This window comes from Haliotis rufescens, unplaced genomic scaffold, assembly GCF_023055435.1.
Source record: "Haliotis rufescens isolate VD_foot unplaced genomic scaffold, xgHalRufe1.0.p SCAF_68, whole genome shotgun sequence".
Lineage (NCBI taxonomy): Eukaryota > Metazoa > Mollusca > Gastropoda > Lepetellida > Haliotidae > Haliotis > Haliotis rufescens.
In genome coordinates, this window is record NW_025964359.1 from 907,175 (window position 1) to 934,863 (window position 27,689).

Here is a 27,689-nt window from a genome sequence, read left to right on the forward strand (position 1 = left end):
ACGTCATAATCGGAGGGAATCGTGATGATCACTTCCGTTTCTATATACGACAAAGTTGTCTCATTGAACAATATCAGTTACATTGGAGGCACCGTTATGGTGCGACAGACATATAGAGTCTCTAAAACGTCAAATCAAATAAATATACCTTGTAAATTAACCATCTTCTTGGGAATATAGAAATTTATTTTTGTTATGAGGGGCCGTACTTCCGGTTTGAATTTGTAAACATGGCGGTGACAGATGGTTGGTACACGTGAATATCATGTGTTTTATTGTGTCTTTTAGTCTTACAATTTCCCAGTTTTGTTTTTAGCTTTGAATTGTTCTGTTGAAACTATTGTCCCATTTCACAAATGGGTGAATTATATATGCTAGAAATCGAACAGACACACAATATGAATCGGTTTAAAAAAACTTCACTGGATAAACAAGTTTGGGTAATCTAAATTGACGTTAATCACTGCTTAGAACGTGTACTTTATAGAAGAAATGGCATAACAGAGGTAAAAGTTTTGTCACTTTATTGTTATATGCACCGAACGATGCAACCACGTACAGTGTCCAAGTCACTCGGTCCTTTCCCTTGGACACCCTTTGCGATCGGGTTGCGGTATTTTTTTAACCCAAACGAAATACCCCAGAAAATTCGTAACCCTAAAGATATGAAACTTCGTAGCCATTAGAACCATTAGCCCAGTGTTCTAATGTCACAGCCTTCATTATTTACATTTGAGAGAGGTCATTTTAGTTCTTTTTGAGATACAGAAATCAGATTTGTCGGTCGTACATAATGTCCCGCATACTCGTCCGTCGGTCCTGAAGTAGAAACTCAAGAGTCAAACTCTTACTGATTGGGGGGCGTGGGTGACTGAGTCGTCTGAGTCGCCATGATTCGCTGTGCAGAGTTGCATCCCTTGGGCACGCCAGAAACCTATGATTGTGGGTTCGAATCCCAGTTCGCCTTACCCGTGCTCATGGGTTTCACCGAAGTGGTAAACGTCTTAGACCTGCATCACTTTGGACTTTCTTCCCACATTAAGCTGACACACTGTGATATAACTGCAATACTGTTAAAAGCGGCGTTAAACCAAACTCACTCACTCGACAACAGGTCCATATCGAACATGTCAACGAGCAATATATAGACGTTTCCTGCAAACCGTAAATAAATTTAATAAAGTAATAAATAAAATCAACAATATGTTTCTAAAAATGGTCAAACTTACATCTAAGTTACTATTTCAATCTTTTCTTGCGATCGTGTAACATAAGTCAAATGACATCTCAACATTTGTCACCTCAATTTTTTGGCTTGGACATGATTATATGCATGAGCAATCTTTGTCACAGGTCGTAACCTAGCACAATATGTCCACAAAGTTCCATTTTTATACATAGGTCGCAATTTCCTGCTTATAACATGCAAAACAATACGATTTAACTGAAGACATTCGTCTGAATCTGAAACAAATCAAGCATGAGGACGGTATCCTTTGCTGTAATTTGATCGGCTGCCTAAGGTTCATGTGCTTGATTTTGACCAATCATGATCCTTATATTTTTAGATTACGGCAAATGTCACAACAACCTCGAACATACTCCTGGCGAGATTACTGTAATATTATGGATGTTCAGTGCTTTCTAATGGTACCAAACAATGAAGGCATCTTTGCACATGTTATGTATACAAAGCTTCAAAAACAGAGGTATTCACTGGTATTTTCTCATGTCATGAGTAGAAAGCCACTATTATCGTGAAATATATGATGATAGATCATACTTAAAATTCTTTTTATAATAATTTTCAGATTACTTTAAGAATGAAAATAAGAAAGAAATATGTTAGTGATTTGCTCAATATTGTAATCTTAAAATTGCCGAAACTCGCCAAAATTTTCGCTTCCTTGGTGCTTAATCTGGACTTTAGGAATTTGTTAGCTCAATTTTTTTTTATGAAAAAATGAACATAATTAAGATATAAATGCATTATTTAAATAATGTGATAAACGTAACTTTTATATTTATGAACAGTAGGGTTAGACCTTTAAATGATGTATGACATGTCGTAGCAAAGATGTTTCACAAACTGATAATTTACTTGATAGATGTAGGCTTCATCTATCACCACAGAGTCTCTGGGAACTCTGTGATTGCAGTAAAAGCTTCTGGTCGACTCGTTGCGTTTTGTAGTTTATATTGCATGACTGTCTCCCTGCTTCAAAATGTTTGGGCCTAAAGCTTTTCCACTGGGCCTACAGTTTTTGAAATGTGCTGGCCCTTAAGGCTCACAGTTTACTCTGCTGAGTTTCAGACACTGGTCAGTAACCTTTTAAACCAAACTCATCCATGAACCGTCACCAATACTTCAAGGGGGAACGTATTGAAGATGGTGAAGTTTGAAGGGGTTTCGCTTCTATAAAAATGTCAAGTTGGGTATGGTTGGCCAGATTGAAATTTCATTTAACCTGTTTTTGAGCTATTCATAAATTCATGTTTGAAATACCCACCTGCCCAACATTCTGAGACAGGCTGTTTTTTGTCTCGGATGGTCAGTTTTTATGACCTGAACATCTGTTGGTCTTGCTAATTGCTTTTGTAGATTAAGTGAATAAATCAATGGATATGAACTTCTGTCGTGAGTAGTACCATATTGGACGTAATAAGCGCTCAGGGCGCTCTCAAAATTAGAAATAGGGAGCTCTTATTAGACTATAATTTTGGTGAGATTAAAAAGGAGGTTGAAAGATTGTAAATTTTGTGGTTTATGCTGACAGCCTGAAATGATATAAAAGAAGAATCTGTGTGTATTATACACGATAGATATATTTTCGAGAATGTAATTGCCCATAATTAAGGCTGCATATAACAAACGACTGCGTATTATAAACGAATAAATAAGTCTTGTGTACATTGATCAATCTGAAAGGGTGCTAACTGGGATTGTTCACTAGCCAATATATTAGCAAATATCGCCGTGGGCGCTTATTACGCCGAATACGGTATTTAGATAATGACCTGGGTGCTGTTGTACTAAAGCGCTACGACTGCCGTAAGTCTATGTTAAGGTATGGAAGGTTACGATCACCTTAGCACTAAGATCGCTTTGTACAACATCACCCTGATACTAATATGAGTCTAAATTATTCTCATCTGTAGGGCATTGTCTTTACTGTTCAGTCCACTTTAAAAATTCTGTACCGGTAACGTCTTAACTGGATTGTCAATTTATTAGTCTTGCTAGTCTGACTATCTGGCTTAAATTTATCTGAATTTTTAACGCTGATATATCATGTGTAAATCCATGAAAAATACTATTTTGATCATTTGTGAAGTTTATTTATATATTTTGATTTTGACCCTTGTATGACCTTTGTCTTTCACAGCATACTCAGTACCTAAAATACAGTAAAGTATTATTTTCATGTGAGATATGACGGATAAATTAGAACAAGTTTTGTCGTGTCTTAAAGAGTCTTATAGACAATTTGTTTTGCCTTTACAACTGGAAAATCTCATTGATCAATTTCTCATCTAAATTGTGTAATTTACACCATGCACACCAATAGATATATGCATCAGTGAACTTGGTTAGAAGTATGAAACAATCAATAAAACATGACGCATGTTCAGGGCAGGATATTGTTTACTACGACAGGCTGTATACCTAGACACCCATTAACAAAGTGCATCTGCCATCAATATATTACATCCAAGTGGAGAAAGTACAATAGAAAGCTGATGAGCCGTCTGTTTTCTTTCAGTATAATGTTTATGGAATAATTATCATATGAATGTAGGCAGCATGTTTTAAGCTTTTTGGATTATGTAATTAAAATATCAACTGGCGAGATGTAACCTTAAATTTGTAATACTGTGATTGCATATCACTGTGGATGACATTTGGAGAGTGTCTGGTTTTAGCAATATTCCAGCAATATCACTGGGGGACGACAGAAATGGGCTTCACACATTGTACCCATGTGGGAATTAAACTGGGTCTTCAGGGTGAAGAGCGAACGCTTTAACCACTTGGCTACCCTGCCGCCCCTGTCAATTAGAGGGTGTTATAGAAGAAGAAACGTTACTTACAATGTGACGTTGATTCAAAACATCCGCATGAGTTTGGTCTAGTATCATTGTGGATATATACATGCACTTAATCAGAAATCAATTTGATGACCCAGGACGTACTGCTCACTAAGTCTTTGTTTGTTATCACAATACATAAGTACTCTTTCAATGGAATATGGCTTTCAAGTGCACGGCAGGTTTATTGATGCTATCAAGTGACCCCAGAAGGCAGCATATGGCGAAACAAAGTCAATTATGTATTGATAAAATATGGGCTTCAGTGAAATGTTGTGTGATATAACAGATACCGATATAGATGTAATGTTTTGATATAGTTTTATGTGGACTTTGTCAGTAGCTTGTCCTTGGCTACACAACAATCGAAGTTAAAAAAGCTTTTTGATTTTGTGATGTTTTGTAGTAAACATGATGAGGCAGGATTATTTTCAGTTAGAAAACAAATTATATTTGAAAGGCAAAATTTGATTCATTCTGCTCTCTGCCCATTGTTGTTTTTTTAACCAAAAAAACCCCACCTGTTAAACTAAGAAATAACAAAACTACTGACTTAAACATGTTATGATTTAGTCTTGATTTGATTAATGGAAATAGATACAGCCAGAGAATACTTGAAAATAATAATTGTCAAACATGCAAAACCAAATTCAATATTTATGGAAATACAAATTAAACAATTAGTTTTACCTTCCTTCAAAGATATTTGTCTCTTACAACTTTATGGAATTTATGATGGAATATATTCATCTCTACTAGGGCCAGGACGGGTACTCCGGTCAGGTGGGCCCTGAGTAGGACCTGCTGGATTACCTCTACACGTGGTTAGTCATGTGATGTATTGTTTAATGGCAAAAATGATCAAACTCCATGGTTACACTACAAGTTGCTAATGTTCGCCGTTCGTCCTGACTCATCTTCCTGAGGCAAGAGAGTTAACTGACTTTAAAAGTCCAGTTTCCACCCTTGCCGAACTAGGCTGGTATTACTGGGCTCCATCGTAGCGCCACCAGTGGCTATTACCAGCTATGTCCCTTCTAAGCCTCTCCTATGGACCAATCAGATTCCACCTCTCATATAACTTGCGTTTGCTTCACACAAAATGGTGTTGCCCGGTCAGGACGATCTGATCGATAATCAATATCTATATTGTGATAAAAATGATTGTGATCGCGAAATGCATCAAATCACATGAGCGCCTTGATTAAAAACATGAAAAAATTTGGAAAATATTTGCTGACAACGAGTTGGCAGTGCACATGCTTTGCAAATTCTGCAATCGACCGAAGCCTGAACGACAGTTAACGAACCGGATTTCAATTTCGGTGCGCTAATTTGATTGGACTATGCATAGACTTGTTAGTCAAACCAAAATGTAACTCCATAATACCAGCCTAGTTCGGGGCTAAAACAAGGACTGGTCGACTCGTAGTCAGTATACTGTGTCTGAGTGGGGTATACATGTTAAACTGCGGCATGGTATCTCAGTGGGCTAGCACTATAAATCGGCATCAGTCAGGACTAGTACAAGCAGCCACACACACACACGTGCATGCATATCGCTATATAAGTGCAATAATCTTGGACGCGACGTTAAACCCAATTTCACCTCACCCACTTGACAAGTTCAACGTGTAACCCAATCTTTTTTCGCAAATCCCGCACGTCACCGCATCGTATTCTTCAACTCATAACGTGCTCACTTCGGTTCAAAGGGACGTAACTCGTCCTCGCATACCTCTAATAATAAGGCTTGTGAACAAGATTATTGTTGCCAATCCATGTTTGAAAATTTTGATACCAATTTATTTTGTAACTTCATGATGTTATAAGTCTTTGAATGGCATTTACAAAGTGATACACATAAGGAAGAGAGTTTATGGATGTCGACTCTTTATAATGACAAACGCAAAGTTTCGTAGTATATGCTTACTCCTTCATTAGGTGAAATTTCCCCTGATGAAGGAACAATCATATACTCCGAAACGTTGTGTTCGTCATAATGAAGAAGTTGACATCCATAAACTCTCTTCCTTATTCATAATGTTACGTCTCTAGTGGGCTAGATCCTCAAAGGTTCTTGCTATATTATTTGCAAAGTTTGAACCAGTTCTCTGTTAGTCAGTATAGCAAAAGTAATGTTTATAACAAGAGTAGAGTGTGTAATCCGACTCTCTAGGGTCAAGGGGAAAATGTGGAATTAGACAGGTGTCAGACTAGACTGGTGTCAGACTAAACAGGTGTCAGACTAAACAGGTGTCAGACTAGACAGGTGTCAGACTAGACAGGTGTCAGACTAGTCTGGTGTCAGACTAGACAGGTGTCAGACTAGACAGGTGTCAGACTAGTCTGGTGTCAGACTAGACAGGTGTCAGACTAGACAGGTGTCAGACTAGTCTGGTGTCAGACTAGACAGGTGTCAGACTAGACAGGTGTCAGACTAGACTGGTGTCAGACTAGACAGGTGTCAGACTAGACAGGTGTCAGACTAGTCTGGTGTCAGACTAGACTGGTGTCAGACTAGACAGGTGTCAGACTAGTCTGGTGTCAGACTAGACAGAGTTTCAGGGCTGAATTCACCCTATATGATTCACTCTGCTAGTCTCTAATTACAGCTGCGACGAGTCCAAATTTCTACCTGGATAGCCGACCCCCTATTACCCGCTGTAGCATCAAGAGTTGGGTACAGAACGTCCGATTAGGAATTAGGTACAGGACCCCTGGCAAAAGGTATTTAGGTACACCTATAAGACGATCTGTTCATGAAGTGGACTGAAACTGTATCTTTAAAACATACAAAAGTCAGAAGGCATGCGCGTATAGTCAGAAACATTAGCGACTTGTAGGTAACCTTGGAGTTGTGGTAGTGAGTTTTTCTCATTTAACAATATATCTTGTGACTAAGCACCGGTCTAGGTAGTCCTGTGGGTACCCGGGTCCTACTCAGTACCCACCCGACCTGAGTTACCCGTCCCAGCGGTATCCTCCCAAAACGTAGACCTGCCAAAACGCAGACCCGTACAAGTACCCTTACGTAAAATGGTATCACCCGTGTAACAAGAAAGAAAGCTGGGTAGAGTTCACAATTTTTTATTCAAATGTTATTTCATTGTCATTTATGATTATCAGTCATTTTCACTTGTTTATCATCAGTGGACCAACTGCATCCAGGTACTGAAGGGGTGTCTTTTCACGGCGATGAAGCTGTTCCTTCTCTCTGTAGACAACCTTCCTGGGTGGCGGTGCTGCTCCAAATTGCATCTGTGCTAGTTTCGCTCTCTCCGAAATTTCTACCTTCTGGATCAGTTCGATAAATCTGAAGATGTTTGGATGCTTGTGCTGGAGGGACTTGCCGATTCTGGAGTGGAAACCTTCTAGGTTGTTGTTTGTATGGGGCCCTTGTGTCGCATGGTATATCCACAGTTGAGGTGGGAACCGGGCATCGTCATCCACCCATGTCGTAACCTCCAGTACACATTTTCATTCTTCGTCCTGTACTTAGCATACGTCTAGGAGAACTTGTAGGGCACCTTTCTGGGACAAGACATACTCATCTTTCGTAAGTCCGGCCATAGCTTAATTGGACGAGGTTGAAGTTGTTGTTGCATTAGGTGTTTAAGAGGTCGCCTTCTGCCTAGGCAATTTCGGCTGACCTGTCCCTCTTTGGGACTCCTGTGTGTGAGAAGGGTTCACATATCTATTGTGAGTTCGGTGTTCACATAATTTCTGTTTTTGCATTGATATGATTTCTATTTTCTGATATTGATATGATTTCATTTTTATCCTTGGCTGCTCTGTTTATATACTTTCGAGCAGCTGTCCATCTCTCAGAAATAGAGTTAGTTTGGCCTTCGCTATTGCATCTCTTGGCTTTAGGAGATCTATGACAGATAGCGGATCTAACTGCAATTCTTGTTTTATCCTAGCCCGGGCTGGGGCATGGTCTTGACATTCTAGTAACAGGTGGTCAATGGTTTCAGCCTGATTGCAAGATGAACAAACCTTGTCATAGTGCTTTTTGTGACCAAGTCTGAGGCGTGAGATAGCAGTTTCAATTTTCCTTTCATTTGAGTATGAGTTTGGCTTTTGTTGGACCTTGGGTTGGTATAGCCATCTGCTTCTTGGGAGGTCTACATTTTGGAGGTCTACGTTATGGGAGGGAACCGTCCCAGCCCAATCCAGTTTATCAATTAAGAAACAATTTACATTTATGCTTGTGTTGCAGAAAGCATGAAAAGTTAATTGGTTCATTGTAGATTAATCCTTGTTAGCTTTAATTGGGTGTTCTTTGAAGGTTGTATACTAAATACATGTACTAATCTTTATTGCTTCAGAATACACAGTGTTCCCATTTACTTGTAATTACCAGTTTTTTACCGGTAAAATTAGGCTGGGACCAGTAATTCATGTTGCTGACTGTCCCTGTGGACTGCAAATAATGTACCTTATAAATCTTTGTTGTTGAACAAAACATCGGCGATATTCATATAAGTACATTTTTCGAACAAAGTCAGCTTTTCTGTTACCATCAGGGTTTCCCCTTGTCTATTTCTGGGTTAAATATCCATTTGTAGCGACAACGTCTCAAAATATTTAAAATAATAGAGAAAATTATGACTAAAGTTTGTGTGAATGACGTACAGATCTCACTTAGTTACTTCAGAGATGACATCTATGCACTGAACATGAAGTTGAAAGAATTAAAACCAAATAATTTTCATACGTTTTTTTATTTGTTAAACATGTTAAAAGTTGGGACTGGCAGAAATTAGGGGGGACTGGTAATTTTTAGAGTCGACAGTCCACAAGCACTGGCAGTTTCAAAAGCCAGCGAGAACACTGATACAAAAGCAATGTGACCACAATTTAATGTTTATTGAAGGTTTTTCTTGTGTTCATGTCAGATTTCATTGTGGATTTGCTCAATGGACCACAAAATGGTGTCGGAATTTGGAATAGACATGTTGCATAACACAGGCTCTCATGTATGTCATACTTTTGCATGATATGTAGCCTTGCTCCAAGGCTGTGCTGAAAGATAAGTCTGTGTATGTGTAGTAATTCTATCCTCCAAATAGGCAAGTCTAGATATGTGGACAGTAGCCTTGCTCCAAGGCTGTACTGAAGGATGAGTCCATGTATGTGTAGTAATTCTATTCTCCTAATAGGCAAGTCTAGATATGTGGACAAATTGTTCTTATTATTTACATAATCTAGAAATTATGATTTAAACCAAAAATTATTGCCTTAGAGACTTGTGCAAGTCTACATGATATGTAACAGGTGCCTGGGCAATTATCATGCTGTCCAATCATTATTTGATTTTGCTTTGAAATTCATAGAATATTTTTCGTGTCATAACAATGTGTGCTAAATATGCTGTTTTTGGAGTTGTTTCGACATGGAAACTATCCATCCTAATTGCATAAACCACTGCAGCTCTTATTAAACATATAAAACAAAAATATTTTATGTATTAATAATGCAATAGTATGTAAAATCGGCCGGCATGCCCTAAATAAATAAAAATAGCAAACATACTTTTCTACCTCTGATTCTTATTGTGTTTGTTGCACACAAGACAGGAGAGGTCCTCCATGTTCCCAAGTTTGTCCGCTACTGCAGATAGGATTGATGAAGCCGGGATTGCGCTTGCGCTTTTGACTAGGATCGCCGTTCTTCATCCTAGAATTGCTGTTTCTAGGATAGACTTTGTCAAGACGGACACCTGAAGGATCGACCACGTCAGGATGATTACCATACAGATTCAGCTGATCAGTCGTCTACTTGGTATTGCTACCTTTCAACCAGGTACTTGGATCGTTGATGTCACCGGGATTGATCCCGCTCTTGTGACTTTAACCCTCAGCGACAAGACTTTCGTTTGTCAGCCAAATGTTTTTGGCATATCTGACAGCTTTCTAACGGAGTCCATTCCCATCTCGACTGTCCAGTCTACCCCAGACAATCTGCAGTCGTTAACTTTGGCACAACTTTCAGTCCCATCGTATGGAAAGTACTTTCAGTCTGTGGATTCCACCGCCTCCCCTTTATCTTTACAGTTGGCCACATGCTTTCTTGTCTCCCAGAAGTCTACAATAGACCGTCTCTCTCCTTTACCGGCCACATGCTTTCTTGTCTCCCAGAAGTCTACAATAGACCGTCTCTCTCCTTTACCGGCCTCATGTACTGTGTTTTTCTGCTTCTTCAGCGATAGAAACTAACATTTTTAGTCCACTAAACTTTATAATGATGACATTTAGCAAAACCCTTAAAAATGGCAAATTTCTGCTATGATACCTTAACTATTGGGCAGTTTGGCAAGGACTACAGGACTAGTGCCAATTTCTAACGCTGTTCTTTATGGTTGCAGTTTCGACCTGTGAAGATCCGGGGTAGAATAGATCTTCAGCAACCCATGCTTGCCGTAAAAGGCAACTATGCTTGTTGTAAGAGGCAACTAATGGGATTGGGTGGTCAGGCTCGCTGACGTGGTTGATGCATGTCATCGATCCCCGATGCGTGGGATTCTATTCTAACCCGGATCTTCAAGGGTCTCAACACATCTGAAGGTACTGGACTCGCATCATGTTAAACCCTGAGTAGCACATTATTACATAACACGATGGCCATAAGTGACATTTCACTATATCTGGCTTACAGCTGACTACTAATACCAAGTTTGACCCTCCCTATAGAGTGAGTGAGTGAGTGAGTGAGTGAGTTGGGTTTAACGCCGCTTTTAACATTATTCCCGTCATATCATGGCGTGTCAGCTTTATGTGGGAGGAAAGCCCGAAGTGATGCAGGTCTCAGACGTTTACCACTTTGGTGAAACCAACGAGCACGGGTATGGTGCTGACAAACCTAGAAACATAATCGGGGCGAACCGGGGATCGAACCCACAATCATAGGTTTCTGGCGTGCCCAAGGGACGCAACTCTGCACAGCGAATTGCGGCGCTTAGACGACTGGGCCACCCGTGCCCCCCCCCTCCCTAGAAGTTTCAGTCATATCTGTGGATTATGAAGGCGATGATGATAATGCAAGCTAGATAAGATCAAAGAACATTTGTTAAACACTCTATTACAATATAGTTTAAACAACCATGAAAGTGGTCCATCATTATCTGACCTCAGGTCATAACCATGGAGTGGCCAATCACGGACATGGAATTTGATCTCTCACGTTTAATACCAGCTATCACAAATGGCTTTCACACCTACAGGTGTGCAAGAAATTCAACTCTGATATGATCCCTCTCTGCGTGATGAGTGAGTGAGTGAGTTGGGTTTAACGTGTCTTTTAGCAGCATTCCAGTTATATCGCGATGTGTGTGGGAGGAAAGCCCGAAGGGATACTGGTCTCGGACGTTTACCACTTCGGTATGGTGCTGACAAACCTAGAAACATGATCGGGGCGAATCATGATTTGAACCCACAATCATAGGTGTCTTGCGCGTCCAAGGGACGCAACTCTGCACAGCGAACCTCGCCTCCTTAGACAACAGGGCCACCCGTACCCCCCATGATGATCTGAATCACAATGCCATATGAGGTCAGGTCAGGGGAACTTTCCAATCAGCTTTGAGGCTTCTAAATTCTTGGTATGAGTAAAGCAAATGAGTATTTGATTTTTGTTTATTAAGATAAAAATTTATGAACTGAGTTGGTAAAGAAATCAAATTAGAAGGCTGACATCTGATTGGTTCAAGAACCCACACATCCTTCATATAGACTGGAAGGTCAAAGTTCACTTAGGGTTCACCTGAGGTGACCTATTGAGGGGCTTTCGGATCTTCACATCGGGAGTTATCCTATTGAAGTAAAATATCAGATTTTAAGGAGATTGCTCGAATATCTGCCATGACAGAACTACAAGTTCCATGACACTAAATTGTCTTCTTTCAGATGATATCATTAAGCGTCGTCTGCTGATCGAAGGAGAAGGTGGAAATGATGACAAGCGACTAAATAACCTTCTGAAGCAGTTCATCCGATGGTGCAACTCCCCTGATGATGAAGAGAGGTAGGATACTCAGTTCTTGTTGATTCAAAGGGCCATGGGAGCTCATGTCATGGATTGTTGTAGTTGTGGATTGATTGAATAATCAATCTGGACATTCGAAACAATTACTGATTGCCAAATTGTCTAATTGGAAAAGAATTTCTGTATGTTTTTTGTAAGTTTTACAGTTTTAAGCCTGCTCCGTATTTTGCGAAAACAACAAGCAACCAGTTTGTAGTAAAGCAACACAACAGTTGCCATTTGTATGTTGTCCTTTTTTTGTAACTATCTATTACTTCCCTGTAGGGATTTCGGGTTAGAATTGGCCCCGAGCAACATGCCGGCATCTTGGTCAAAAGAGACAACCAAATGGATTGGGTGGTCAGTCTTGGTGACTTGGCTGATTGCATGTCATCGTATCCCGATGGCATAGACCATTGCTTATGAAATAAATTATCTGGTCCAGAGAGTCCAGAGAGAGAAACTGAAAATCTTCACAGTGTGATGTATTAACTGAAGCACTCGTACAATCACCATCATTACCAAGCTTTCTAACAATTTCATACTCACAGGCTTTTTATCCAGTGTCATTTGGGAGAATATGAACAGGCTATATTATGGCTGTAGTTTCAAGTGTATGACAAGGGTGCTGTGTTTTGTTCTCTCCAGTGTACGATATGTTGCTGTGTATGACTAGAATGTTGTGTTCTCCCCAGTGGTATTGTGTACCAGCGCATCATGTCCATGCTGGCCCAGTGTGAGTTCACCATGGAGATGTCTCTACTAGTGTACGATATGTTGCTGTGTATGACTAGAATGTTGTGTTCTCCCCAGTGGTATTGTGTACCAGCGCATCATGTCCATGCTGGCCCAGTGTGAGTTCACCATGGAGATGTCTCTACTAGTGTACGATATGTTGCTGTGTATGACTAGAATGTTGTGTTCTCCCCAGTGGTATTGTGTACCAGCGCATCATGTCCATGCTGGCCCAGTGTGAGTTCACCATGGAGATGTCTCTACTAGTGTACGATATGTTGCTGTGTATGACTAGAATGTTGTGTTCTCCCCAGTGATATCGTGTACCAGTGCATCATGTCCATGCTGGCCCAGTGTGAGTTCACCATGGAGACGTCTCTACTAGTGTACGATATGTTGCTGTGTATGACTAGAATGTTGTGTTCTCCCCAGTGATATCGTGTACCAGTGCATCATGTCCATGCTGGCCCAGTGTGAGTTCACCATGGAGATGTCTCTACTAGTGTTTGATACGTTGCTGTGTATGACTAGAATGTTGTGTTCTCCCCAGTGGTATTGTGTACCAGCGCATCATGTCCATGCTGGCCCAGTGTGAGTTCACCATGGAGACGTCTCTACTAGTGTACGATATGTTGCTGTGTATGACTAGAATGTTGTGTTCTCCCCAGTGATATCGTGTACCAGTGCATCATGTCCATGCTGGCCCAGTGTGAGTTCACCATGGAGATGTCTCTACTAGTGTTTGATACGTTGCTGTGTATGACTAGAATGTTGTGTTCTCCCCAGTGGTATTGTGTACCAGCGCATCATGTCCATGCTGGCCCAGTGTGAGTTCACCATGGAGATGTCTCTACTAGTGTACGATATGTTGCTGTGTATGACTAGAATGTTGTGTTCTCCCCAGTGGTATTGTGTACCAGCGCATCATGTCCATGCTGGCCCAGTGTGAGTTAGTGGAGATGTCTCTACTAGTGTACAATATGTTGCTGTGTATGACTAGAATGTTGTGTTCTCCCCAGTGGTATCGTGTACCAGCGCATCATGTCCATGCTGGCCCAGTGTGAGTTAGTGGAGATGTCTCTACTAGTGTACGAGCTGTTGCTGTGTATGACTAGAATGTTGTGTTCTCCCAAGTGGTATTGTGTACCAGCGCATCATGTCCATGCTGGCCCAGTGTGAGTTAGTGGAGATGTCTCTACTAGTGTACGATATGTTGCTGTGTATGACTAGAATGTTGTGTTCTCCCCAGTGGTATTGTGTACCAGCGCATCATGTCCATGCTGGCCCAGTGTGAGTTCACCATGGAGATGTCTCTACTAGTGTACGATATGTTGCTGTGTATGACTAGAATGTTGTGTTCTCCACAGTGGTATCGTGTACCAGCGCATCATGTCCATGCTGGCCCAGTGTGAGTTCACCATGGAGAAATCCCTGCTGGTGTATGAGATGAACCTCCGCGAGCAGGAGCACTACGACCAGCTCAGTAAGGACATCGGTGAGTACAGGATCTCTTCATGAAAAGCATCCCCCTGTCTTCAGTATAGAACCAGCCCACCACTTTATGGCTTACAACTCCTGGTTTATTATGTATAGCAACATTTCCATGTAGATTATTACACCGTTATCAAGCGAAATGTCACCATTTGCAATATATTTATATATACATGATATAAGTTGTTAGCCATAAAGTTGTGTGTTTTCTTATTTACTCAATAACTTCTTGAATGCCGGGGTCACGGGTGGCCAAGTCGTCTAAGGCGCCGCGATTCGCTGTGCAGAGTGGCGTCCCTTGGGCACGCCAGAAACCTACGGTTGTGGGTTCGAATACCAGTTCGCCCCGATTATGTTTCTAGGTTTGTCAGCACCAAACCGAAGTGGTAAACGTCTGAGACCTGGTTCACTTCGACTTTCCTCCCACATTAAGCTCACTCACTCACTCTTGAATGCCAATCAAACATTCTCTCTTAAACCAAAAGTTTGTGCTTCTCAGAAGAGTGTGGTCATGGTTTCTAATTACTTTGGTTTTGCATTTTGGACAGACAAATAACCTTTATCAGGCATACATTTTGAGTAGTATTCTGTCTTGTGTAAGGCTAAAAATAAATAATAGTCTCAGGCAATGCTCGCATCATTTGAAAGTCCGCCACACGTTTCTTTTTTATTTCCATTTTCCAAAAAATCAAATAAATCCTAATACTTGCAAACAATGTGATCCAATAAAAGCACACAGTTACTTCCCTTTACATGCACACGGCTTTACTGTACATCTTGTGTTATAGTCATGGCGGAGTTGTATGATTGTTTATGTAGGGAGGCCCTTTCACAGGTTGATGGTATACAACTGTTTATTTGGTTACATACTATACTCAACAACAAAAGTTCCTGTGACACCAATATTTTAGTGTATTTTTCAAACAAGTAAAGTTTGATTTTCAATATTGTAGTACATGTATTGAATCAAGTCACAAAAACACAATTGCTACAGAAAAGCATGCATTCCATGCAAAAGTTGACTTTTATGCATGCCCCATGCATTTCACTACCCAAGAATGGGTATAAAAACGTGTGTTAACGGGATTCCATATGCATTGTTTAGCATTGTGCTGACAACAACCACTCAGAAAAACAACAAAATAATGCAATTATTCAACATTACAAAATGCCAAGCCTGTCCGAAAATGAGCGTCTGCGAGCCATTGGTATGCTTGAAGCAGGATTGAGTCAACGTGATGTTGCAAGACAATTTAACGTCCACAGAAACACCATTTGGTGTTTATGGCAATGTTGGCAACAGACGAATGCAGTCTGAGACCATCCTCGGAGTGGCAGGCCACACATAACCAATAATCGTCAAGACAACTGGATTAGAACAACACAGCTACGAAATCGATTCCACCCAGCAACAGTGACTGCAAGAAGTATCCCTGGCCTTCGATGAATATCTTCTCAAAGGGATTGTCGCCAGAAGACCCGCCAGACGTCCCATTTTGACAGGAAACCACCGTCAAGCACGTCTACAGTGGTGCAGACAGTGTCTACACTGGACGGCCATGCAGTGGGGACAAGTTCTATTCACTGACGAGTCTCATTTCACCTCAGCCACAGCGATGGACGGATTCGAGTGTACCGACGTTGAGGTGAACGTTACGTCAATCATTGTTTCATGGAAGAAGATCTGTTCGGGGGCGGCAGCGTTATATTATGGGGTGGGATTACAGCAAGCCAGAGGACCCATTTGATAGTGGTAGAGGGAAATCTCAATGGACAGCGCTACCGCGACGAGATCATCAGCCCTGTTGTTCTACCGTTTTAATGTTGTCATGGCCCAGGCATTACCTTTCAACATGACAACGCCTGGCCTCATATTGCTCGACTTGTTCAGGACTCTCTTCAACAAAACAACATGAAGGTCACACCCTGGCCAGCCCACTCCCCTGATCTCTCACCAATCGAGCACATGTGGGATGAGATGGATCGGCGCCTTCGACGTCAACCACGTGTTCCACAGACACAGCAGGAACTTCGAAACATGCTCCAGCAGATATGGACAGATATCCCACAGGACTTTGTGCAACGCCTTGTCCATTCCATGAGACGAAGGTGGGTTGCTTGCATCGCAACCAGAGGTTGACACACGCTATTGATTTGTAAATTGACATTTTGACATGTTCATGTTTTTTATGAAATCACTCACTTTCTGAAATCAGTATGGCATATTAAACCATTTGAACACTTACTGGAGTCTTTTATCTGTTGCAAACCGAAATTGTTTCAGATTTGGTAAAAACATAACTTTGCATTAAATCTTATTCAATGTCACAGGAACTTTTGTTGTTCAGTGTTCAGTATACATGGTATAGTTTGAACAAGCAAAAAAAAAAGAAGAAAAAACACTGCCCGCCCGCACTTTATTTTCAGAACCATTTCTTTTATTTTTTTAAGCCTAATGTGCTGAAGTTCAAGTAACCTTCAATAGTTTCTTCTTAAATATTTACCATGCTTGTAGATATTTCTTGCTGCAAATAGATATGTCATGAAGCAATATTCACTCCCTTCAAAACCTTAAAATTTTCTTCTGTATTCCTGTTTTCTGACCATTACAAATTGGTGTCCGTATCAATAATTGATGACCCATGGTGTTACTAGTAGCAACCCCATGCTGATGTATACTCACCTTCAGTGGCAAGTGTCCTTAGTTGAGTTAGGATCTGCAGGTCATGGGGTTAAATCATCTGGATTGTAACACACCAATGCTTGTGAGATTCACCAGCACTCTGACCTGTGTCACTCTGCATTTCCTCACGTGTAAACATTAACCAGACGTGTGTTGTAAGAGATCAAGCATTAGTATTTGGCACGAGGGGAATCCTGGGGTTTTGTGCAACCTGTGGCGAAAGTGGAACAAATTAAAAAAAATTTAAAATCACAAGTTTTAACACGATTCTCAAATGGTCGGTCCCCATCTGAAATACTCTTCATATTTGCTTGAAGCCTAACTCGCTCATGTATTTCTTCCAGAGAAAAAAATAAAGTCAGCCACGTCTCAGATTGCCGAGTGCAAGACAGAGTTGCAACAGGCCAAGAGGATACGCAAGAACAGACAAGGTGAGATAACTCTGCTGGAGGATGGGGATCAATACGGTCCATATTGCACATTAGCACAGTGTTTTTGATATTGACACTTGTTATGACCAAATTTGAAACCTTCTTGCACTAACAATTATTTTGAATTTCAACAATTTCACTTGTCCAGTGACAAGATAAGATATTTATGTTATTTTGCAAGGCACAACAAATATTGTATTTATTATATTCTAAAATGTGATTGACAACAATTAGTTAAACTTGAATTAATCCTTTGGAATCCATCCTTCGTTTGACCTTGAATTCTTTTGGCACATGCCTTGAGGTCAAAGGTTAAGGTCATAAGACAGAAAACAATTAGCAGTGATTAGACTTTGTGATTACATTTTCACATATATGCATTTATAATTAATCTTCGCATATACCTTTTCTAAGATAGGGCCCTGCCTTGAGAAGGTTTTGGTCAACATTATTCAAAGGTCAAGGTCATCTTAAGTTTCGTTGAAATACGGTTGCATCATGCATTGCCAGTTGCTGTTGCACCTTCCTCAGACAGAGATGTGGAAATTGTTGCATCTTTAGAAGCTGTCTTGATGAAGGTCGAGGTGGGGCAGGAATGTTCTTCGACTGGAAGTGCATGATGGTTTAATGAGATTTTGGGGCTTTGGGGAAATAACTGAGATAGAGGCTGCTTCTGTTTTGCAAGTACTTGCAATGACCTCTAACAGATTATCTTATGTTATCAGTTGTTTGTGATGATAACATGGTTTATGTCAATGTCCGGGTATGTCATAACCACATCTCATATTCAATGTTGGTACCCTTTGTATCATACATCATGTTTTCACACATAATGTGTGCCATGTGTAAAGAACTAATAACACTGACTTTTTATTTTAGAGTATGATTCCTTGGCCAAAGTTATACAGAAACATCCAGACAGGCAGGACACCACGAGGTGAGTTAGCCATTTATTGTCTAATAGTGACCTCCCTTTGTGCACCTCGGCCTCACAAATGGCACTGGAGCCAAACATGTTCAAGTGATGTGAATTGGAGCCAAACAGATGTTGGTGTATCAGTACTTGGCATACAATAGATCTCTTGGCATGTTTTATTTTGATAATTCCAATGTACAAACTGCTACCGTATTTTCTTGAGTATAGTGTGCACTTTTTTTCCAAAAAACACACCTGTGTAGAATGGGGTGCGCATTATACACAAAATAATGAGTTTTGATGGGTTTTTCCCCCATGGAAAGATATTACTGTGAGCACGTAACACCGGAAATACCATGTCAACAAATCCATACTGAAGTACGCATAATCATCTTGTAATTACACTGTCTGGCTACAAAAAGTGTTCTTTGTACATCTGGACTTATGTATGTAACTTATTTCATTAATTTTATTCAAAATTCCTTTTGATATTGTTATAATTAATTTTGGCGAAATCGTGTGTAAAGCGATCGGAAGATCGCCCAACTCACCGTTATTAACAGCAACCACGGTCAGATTACCTTTATTGACGCCTTGAAACAAACATTAGTTGACAGAGGATGGATACATATATCATAAATGCCATACTTTGACTCGTTAAAAGTCATATTTGTTATAGTTTGACGATTCTATGTCAACATGTAGTTCTCGCGATCACGCGATAACGTGCACGGGAGCCTATCTGTAATTCTAAGATGCTTCACTAAAAAATCAAAGGCACCTGCTGTGCTTTATCCTGCAATAAAGTACACTTCCTGAGTTTCGTCATAATGGGCTGACGTCATGACACTGTTCAAAGTATCTCCCACGTGATCTGACGTATCCTTGGTAACATCCTACTTTCATTACTGTCATTACAAGATGGCGCATCCAAATTGGTTATCGGCGAAATAGTTTCTTTAAGCTTGTAGAATATTTGAATTTTATTACCTTGAAAGAAATATGGAAAGAAGATTGTCAACCATCTCTCATGCTGTAGGCTTATCCTAAACATATTCAAACCACTGTGTCCATGCCACAACAGTCACAGAATTGTCCAAGGCGGGCGTTGGTTCCCTGCAAATTTTGTATGCCTCTCAGGAAAAATGGAATGAGCAATCCTTGAAAAGTTTTATAACCACATGCATGTACACCTGTTGCTCAGCGTACATCATTTAACAATATACAGCAGTCAAAGAAACCATCTGCTGTTGCCTCTTCGGCCATGCTTGCCAATGAAGGCAACTATGCTTGTCTGAACAAAGTCAACGGAATTATCATGTACAGCAGGAACACTTAATTATGTTTTGTCGATATGAAAATGGCATTCGTACATAAGCCTTTAAGGGCGATTCTTTTGTTTGTTTTTTCTTGAAACTTCAAAACATTAAGTTGAAATTTCAAGATACATACTTAGTTGAAATTTCAAGATATTAACTTACAATTTTAAGATAATAACTTGAAATTTTAACTTAGTATCTTAAAATTTCAAGAAAAAAAACAATGGCCCTAAAAGGCTTCTGTAATTCGACTCCGTGTAAAGAAATGACACAACCTTTCGCTATTCATAGACATGTAACCGAATTAGTGCGTGGAGAGGAACAAACTTCCGAGACATTGGTTACGGGATGAGAACGTTTAATTCCATTCATGTCGGCTATACAGTCACTACATCGAGTTAAATGCTGAGTAAAGTTGATGCTGAGAAGACCGACTGGCTTGATGTGACAGAAGGGGTAAAACAAGGCTGCTGCTTGTCACCGACATTGTTTTAAATGTATATATACCATTTTGCTGACCAAATTGGTGAACTACAGTGCGGAGGCGACATCGACAACATCTATGTCTCGTTACTATCATATGCTGTTGATGCTGTGTTAATAGCGCCAGATTAAACCAAGTTACAACAGCTCAAGACCCGTGAAGATCCGGGGTAGAATAGGTCTTCAGTAACCCATGCTTGCCGTAAGAGGCGACTATGCTTGTCGGCGACTAACGGGATCGAGTAGTCAGGCTTGTTGACTGGGTTGATGCATGTCATCGTATCCCAATTGTGTAGATCGATGCTCATGATGTCAATCACTGGATCTAATCAAGTCATTTTTAAAAGCTAGTGTTGATGATTTACGGGAGGCAATATTATGGGCAGGAGTTTGCCAAAGACAGATAATAGGTGCACATGCAGCTTTTTAATTTACGAGGCGGTCATGCCGAAGGCCCAGCTTCGATATCCCAGATGGGTATTGCTAAAAGCAGCCCAAAACCTCCCTCCTTCTCTCTCTCTCTCTCTCTCTCTCTCTCTCTCAGGGCGGTCAAGTAGCCTAGTGGTTAAAGCATTCGCTCGTCACACTGAAGACCCGGGTTCCAGGGCGGACTTACAATCACACTGCCCCTCTAGATCCCTGCTATCACTACTAACTCAGCAAACTGCTCACGGTTAATCCCTCAGAAGGAAAAAATCTCTGATTCTGTTGACGTAAGTTGTCCGACTTCCCACCTCAATTAAAGCTTCTCTCGTACGAACGTGCAACCTTGCGCACGTGATGTGCATGAGGATATACTGCATAGACACATCAAAGCTTGTCCCAGACAGGCACACAGGCTCCAGGTGCATGAATAGAAAACTCATTGGCTACATTTGACGACTGACATTTCTTCTATTTCAACCCATCCTTTCCTCTTGATAAGGGGGGGTCAGGAAGCCTAGTTGTTATATTTAAGCGTTCGCTCGTCACGCGGAGGACCCAGGTTTCGATTCCCAACATCGGTACAATATGTGAATCCCATTTCTCGTGTCCCCCGCCGTGATATTGCTGGAATATTGCTAAAAGCAGCGTAAAACCACTCATTCACTCACTCACTCACCCACCCACCCACCCGCCCGCCCGCCCACCCGCCCGCCCGCCGGATAAGGATGTTTGGGCTTTAAACCCAAACTGTGCATGACCACTGACAACACCAATTACCTCATTGAAACAGTTTTCAATAGTGCAAGACATGCCAGACTGAGGCTTCTTCAATACATCCGACACTTTACTCTCCAACAGCGTGTACCCTCCTGTGAGGTTCAAGGACAAACACTCCGTAAAGCTAGTTCAGCTACTTTTTCTGATATGAAGGTGTGATTTGAATGTGTGTTGGGGACGGTGATATTAAAGATCAACAACAGTAGGTTGTGTGTAAGCGATCTTTCAAGCCATGCTTCAGGTGTTAAGAGAGGAGGAAAACACACTCACTATCCAACTACTTGAGCTGAATAGTAACAAGATATCTTCAAAAGACTTCCTCAGCCGCTTGTTCAGTTTTTCTTGGATTTTTCAGTAGTCGGTCATCGTGTGAAGGATATGTCTCTTCTTGGCATACTTTTGCCTTTTACGTTTTTGACAGGTGTTCTTTTTGTTTTTTTGTCAATGGATTTGATTTGCACCATTTATGTGCATGCTATGCATACACTTGCTTACTTTAGGTTTATTTATTTATTTTTTGATCTTATTTTTGTAAAAAAAATTCAAAAAAAAAATAAAAAAATAAATAATAACAAAAAATAATTAAAAAATAAGAAAAGCTTACCTTAGGGCTTTTGGGCTCCATCAGTTTGTCAAACGTCAGTGGCAACCAGTATGAATACAAGGATGATATTTGTATTCGTTAGTAAGGGATAAGCAGGTCGTCTGAGTTGAAAAACAACCATTAGAATTTTTATTTTACAGAGTTATGGCCCTTGTCTTTTGTACATGGTGCACAGGACCAACTGCACCTATGTTAGCGGGATTAACAAACGTGATAAACATCTGACACCTGCACTACTTCAAATTTTCCTCCCACATCAAGCTGACATGACAAGATATAACTGAAATATTGTTCAAAGAGATGTTGAATTCAACTGACTCTCACTGAAATAATATCCTTTGGCATATTTTTCCAATTATCAATTAATTAACTGGCGGAGTTGATAGGACTTCTTTGCATACTTTGACTTTGTTTGTAATGTGTCATTTTGATGAGGCTTGAAAACAATAGCACTTTATGGGTTTTTATCGACCTGCTCTGCAGCAATGTTAGTGTACAAAATCCCAAATTGGAATTACCCAAATTATAATAATGTAGTTATAATTAGTGTTATGGTTTTGTAGAGGTAACGTGTATATCACTGATAACAGGACCAATATAGAATTTTTTTTGCAATGTTAAAATACCTCAGAATTTAGGAAAACAAGAAAGTAAATTTTGAACAAAAATATTTTTATTTTTCAAAATTTGTCTGCCAAGGGCACTTAGTTTAGAAATCTATCTAAGTCCCTGCATATTTATTTAGGATGTGTGGGCCAATATCATGATATAAGCCAATGTTTTGTATTTATTTGAAAGAGGATTATGTTTTACAGACAACTCCAGAGTTTGGACAAAGAACTGACATCACAGACAGAGACCAAGCAGAAACTGGAAGAAAAGGTACGAGTTATCTCCCATTATTTTGTTGACTGATTCGGGGAAAGACAGAATTTATGTTCGTAGTTTTGAAAGAGTACAAGAACACATCTCTCCCAAGATAACTGATATTGTAGTGTTAAGACGTCATTATGTCATATTCCAGAAAGCTGCCTCCGTGGTATAGTGGTATAGAGTCCGCCAGAAAGACAGAATTATGTGGTATAGTGGTATAGAGTCCGTCAGGAGAGTGGCGGGTCCCTGGTTCCATCCCTGTCCGCGTCATAGCTCATAGACGTTAAAAGATGGTTCTTGTTGTTACCCTGCCTGGCGGTAAAAATTTAGGGGCTGAAACAAGACCGGTCGGCTCGGAGTCAGTATACTGTGTCTGAGTGGGGTATTCATGTTAAACTGCAGCATTGTATCTCAGTGGGCTAGCACTACAAAATCGGCATTAGTCCGGACTAGTACAACCAGCCACACACACACACACACACACACACACACACACATACACATGCATGCACATCGCTATAAAAGGGGAATAATTTTGGATGTGACGTTAAACCCCATTTCACCTCACCTCATATTCCAGGGTATGTTGGACAGCAGCTTGTTTTCTGAGCCAGATAATTTATATCATGATTATTTGGTGACAATTTTTTGGTCAGGTTAATTGAACCAGTCAAAAGTAAACAAGACGATAGGTAATGGTGACTGTGAATATTCAGCTGTCCTTGGGTCAAACAGGATTGTATTGTTACACTGACGTGTCATTTTCAGTTGGAGTTGAGGAGAAAACAGTTCCTGGTACTGATTACTGCCATCCATGAGCTGCAAAGAATACTTGATGGTGAGTGAGTTACACGATCCATGAGCTGCAGAGAATACTGGATGGTGAGTTTGTTACACGATCCATGAGCTGCAGAGAATACTTGATGGTGAGTGAGTTACACGATCCATGAGCTGCAGAGAATACTTGATGGTGAGTGAGTTACACGATCCATGAGCTGCAGAGAATACTGGATGGTGAGTTAGTTACACGATCCATGAGCTGCAAAGAATACTGGATGGTGAGTTAGTTACACGATCCATGAGCTGCAAAGAATACTGGATGGTGAGTTTGTTACACGATCCAGGAGCTGCAGATAATACTGGATGGTGAGTGAGTTACACGATCCATGAGCTGCAGAGAGTACTGGATGGTGAGTGAGTTACACGATCCATGAGCTGCAGATAATACTGGATGGTGAGTTTGTTACACGATCCATGAGCTGCAGAGAATACTGGATGGTGAGTTTGTTACACGATCCATGAGCTGCAGATAATACTGGATGGTGAGTGAGTTACACGATCCATGAGCTGCAGAGAATACTGGATGGTGAGTGAGTTACACGATCCATGAGCTGCAGATAATACTGGATGGTGAGTGAGTTACACGATCCATGAGCTGCAGAGAATACTGGATGGTGAGTGAGTTACACGATCCATGAACTGCAGATAATACTGGATGGTGAGTGAGTTACACGATCCATGAGCTGCAGAGAGTACTGGATGGTGAGTTAGTTACACGATCCATGAACTGCAGATAATACTGGATGGTGAGTGAGTTACACGATCCATGAACTGCAGAGAATACTGGATGGTGAGTGAGTTACACGATCCATGAGCTGCAGAGAATACTGGATGGTGAGTGAGTTACACGATCCATGAGCTGCAGAGAATACTGGATGGTGAGTGAGTTACACGATCCATGAGCTGCAGAGAATACTGGATGGTGAGTTTGTTACACGATCCATGAGCTGCAGAGAATACTTGATGGTGAGTGAGTTACACGATCCATGAGCTGCAGAGAATACTGGATGGTGAGTTAGTTACACGATCCATGAGCTGCAAAGAATACTGGATGGTGAGTTAGTTACACGATCCATGAGCTGCAAAGAATACTGGATGGTGAGTTTGTTACACGATCCAGGAGCTGCAGATAATACTGGATGGTGAGTGAGTTACACGATCCATGAGCTGCAGAGAGTACTGGATGGTGAGTGAGTTACACGATCCATGAGCTGCAGATAATACTGGATGGTGAGTTTGTTACACGATCCATGAGCTGCAGAGAATACTGGATGGTGAGTTTGTTACACGATCCATGAGCTGCAGATAATACTGGATGGTGAGTGAGTTACACGATCCATGAGCTGCAGAGAATACTGGATGGTGAGTGAGTTACACGATCCATGAGCTGCAGATAATACTGGATGGTGAGTGAGTTACACGATCCATGAGCTGCAGAGAATACTGGATGGTGAGTGAGTTACACGATCCATGAACTGCAGATAATACTGGATGGTGAGTGAGTTACACGATCCATGAGCTGCAGAGAGTACTGGATGGTGAGTTAGTTACACGATCCATGAACTGCAGATAATACTGGATGGTGAGTGAGTTACACGATCCATGAACTGCAGAGAATACTGGATGGTGAGTGAGTTACACGATCCATGAGCTGCAGAGAATACTGGATGGTGAGTGAGTTACACGATCCAGGAGCTGCAGATAATACTGGATGGTGAGTGAGTTACACGATCCATGAGCTGCAGAGAATACTGGATGGTGAGTGAGTTACACGATCCATGAGCTGCAGAGAATACTGGATGGTGAGTGAGTTACACGATCAATGAGCTGCAGAGAATACTGGATGGTGAGTGAGTTACACGATCCATGAGCTGCAGAGAATACTGGATGGTGAATGAGTTATACATACAAACATTGCCAGGTAGTCATTGATAACAACACGTGTGGCCAAGTCATGTAAGGTGCCGTGATTCATTATGCCTAGTGGTTAAAGAGTTCGCACGTCACGCCGAAGATCCGGATTCGATTCCCGACATGGGTATGTATGAAGCCCATTTCTGGTGTCCCCCACCGTCATATTGCTGGGATATTGCTAAAAGCGTCCTAAAACCATGCTCACTCACTCACTCATTATGCAGAGTTGTGTCCCTTGGACATGACAGAATCCTATGGTCATGGTTTCTAATTCCAGATATGCCCTGATTATGTTTCTAGGGTTGTCATGCTTTCCTCCCACATCAAACTGGCAGAGATACAACTGAAATGTTGTTCAATGTGCATTAAGCAAAACTCATTGCGACTCTTGGGACTTTTCTCCCATATAAGATAGGTATGCGATAGATCGCAAAGAACAATGAAGAACGAAACATGGTTTATTTCACGATAAAACATTGTTCTTAACATTTACATCATATCTGCTCGCAACTTGATGACGTCAAATATTGGATGACATTATTTTTTAGAGGGAAGTGTCTAGTTAACGCAGATAAACGCAGTGGCCGAACGATCGCATCTAAAAGTGTGCGAGATATGACAATCGGTATTAGGAGAAAAGGTATGGATAATCGATGTGAGGATTGTGAGAGTTTGCGGGAAATACCAAACTTAACCCACCTGTTTGTAAAGCTTTACCCTGTGGGGATTTCGCGTCACAATTGGTCCCCAGCAACCTATGCTGGTCATATGAGGCGACATAGTAAATCAGATGGTCAAGTTCATTGACTTGGTATGCTGACAGTGTGGATTTTTGGTCACAATATCAATGTTCAGGGCCCCATTCCTCAAAGCAATCTCAGCGCTACGATGATCTTAAGACTATACTTAAGTATGGGACTTATGATCACCTTAGTGCTAAGATCGCTTTGAGGAATGGGCCCTGGATTGTGTGGACCAGACTGGTTTAATAACAGACCGCAGTCATATAGCTGGAATATTGCTGAATGTGGTGTTAAACAACCAATAAACACACAACTCTTTCTCTTTCCCACAAGTTTAATCTGTCCATGTACAAATCGTGATCTGTGTTTCAGAGGATGAGAAGGCGGAGGAAGCAATGGAGACCGGCTAGAACCTGTCACACATCCACACACCACCATCATCCCTCAACATGTCATCATGCAGTTCTCCAGCCTTTGTAAACAGGAAGAGGACATTCACATTTTAGCCTCCATTTCATTTACGAAATTATCAGAAAATAAATGTTCCACCTAGGTATGCTTTAAGCATGAATGTTTAGCAGAAATAAACATGTCATATTTTTTATCATGTATTCTGTGTTTTATTGTTGAAAATTCTGTATTAAATTCTTATGAAGAGGGTTGAGTGAGATTTTACTCTGCTTTTAGCAATATTCCAGCAATATCACGGAGGGGGACACCAGAAATGGGCTTCACACATTGTACTCATGTCGGGTATCAACCCAAGTCTTCAGCGTGACGAGCAAACGCTTTAATATAACCACTAGGCTACCAGACCGCCCCTGATCAAGAGGAAAGGATGGGTTGCAATAGAAGAAATGTCAGTCATCAAATGTAGCAAATGAGTTTTCTATTCATGCACCTGGAGCCTGTGTGCCTGTCTCGGAGCTGGGACAAGCTTTGATGTGTCTATGCAGTATATCCTCATGCACATCACGTGCGCAAGGTTGCACGTTCGTACGAGAGAAGCTTTAATTGAGGTGGGAAGTCGGACAACTTACGTCAACGGAATCAGAGATTTTTTTCCTTCTGAGGGATTAACCGTGAGCAGTTTGCTGAGTTAGTAGTGAAAGCAGGGATCTAGAGGGGCAGTGTGATTGTAAATCTTATGCTTGGTCACAAGGATAAAATGACATCACGACTTGAATGAATATAAAATAACTGCCTTGGCGGCCGTCGGTTTTAAAAACATTCCAAATGAAACTTCAATGAAAGAATTGTAAAAAAGGAGCTGGCGTCAGGAATGAGAAACAAATTCTTCCTGTCTAACTTCCAGTCAAAAGGTCATTTTCAGTGGT

General features: G+C 40.9%; 1 protein-coding gene across 3 annotated transcripts; it reads left to right on the forward strand.

Annotated features, from left to right (window-relative positions):
• Positions 1-107: 107 nt before the first annotated feature.
• On the forward strand, positions 108-26,956 carry LOC124146114 (THO complex subunit 7 homolog). Of its 3 annotated transcripts, none has more exons than XM_048387194.1 (8): positions 108-246; positions 12,000-12,117; positions 14,220-14,347; positions 17,371-17,457; positions 18,337-18,394; positions 22,798-22,864; positions 23,624-23,737; positions 26,725-26,956. In XM_048387194.1, the coding sequence occupies exons 1-7, from the start codon at positions 231-233 to the stop codon at positions 23,699-23,701; spliced, it is 552 nt and encodes a 183-aa protein (XP_048243151.1). In that variant the 5' UTR covers positions 108-230; the 3' UTR covers positions 23,702-23,737; positions 26,725-26,956. The 3 variants fall into 3 exon arrangements, with proteins under 3 accessions (XP_048243151.1, XP_048243149.1, XP_048243150.1); XM_048387192.1 differs by having other exon boundaries at positions 109-246; positions 23,624-23,693; XM_048387193.1 differs by having other exon boundaries at positions 229-256; positions 23,624-23,693.
• Positions 26,957-27,689: the final 733 nt, after the last annotated feature.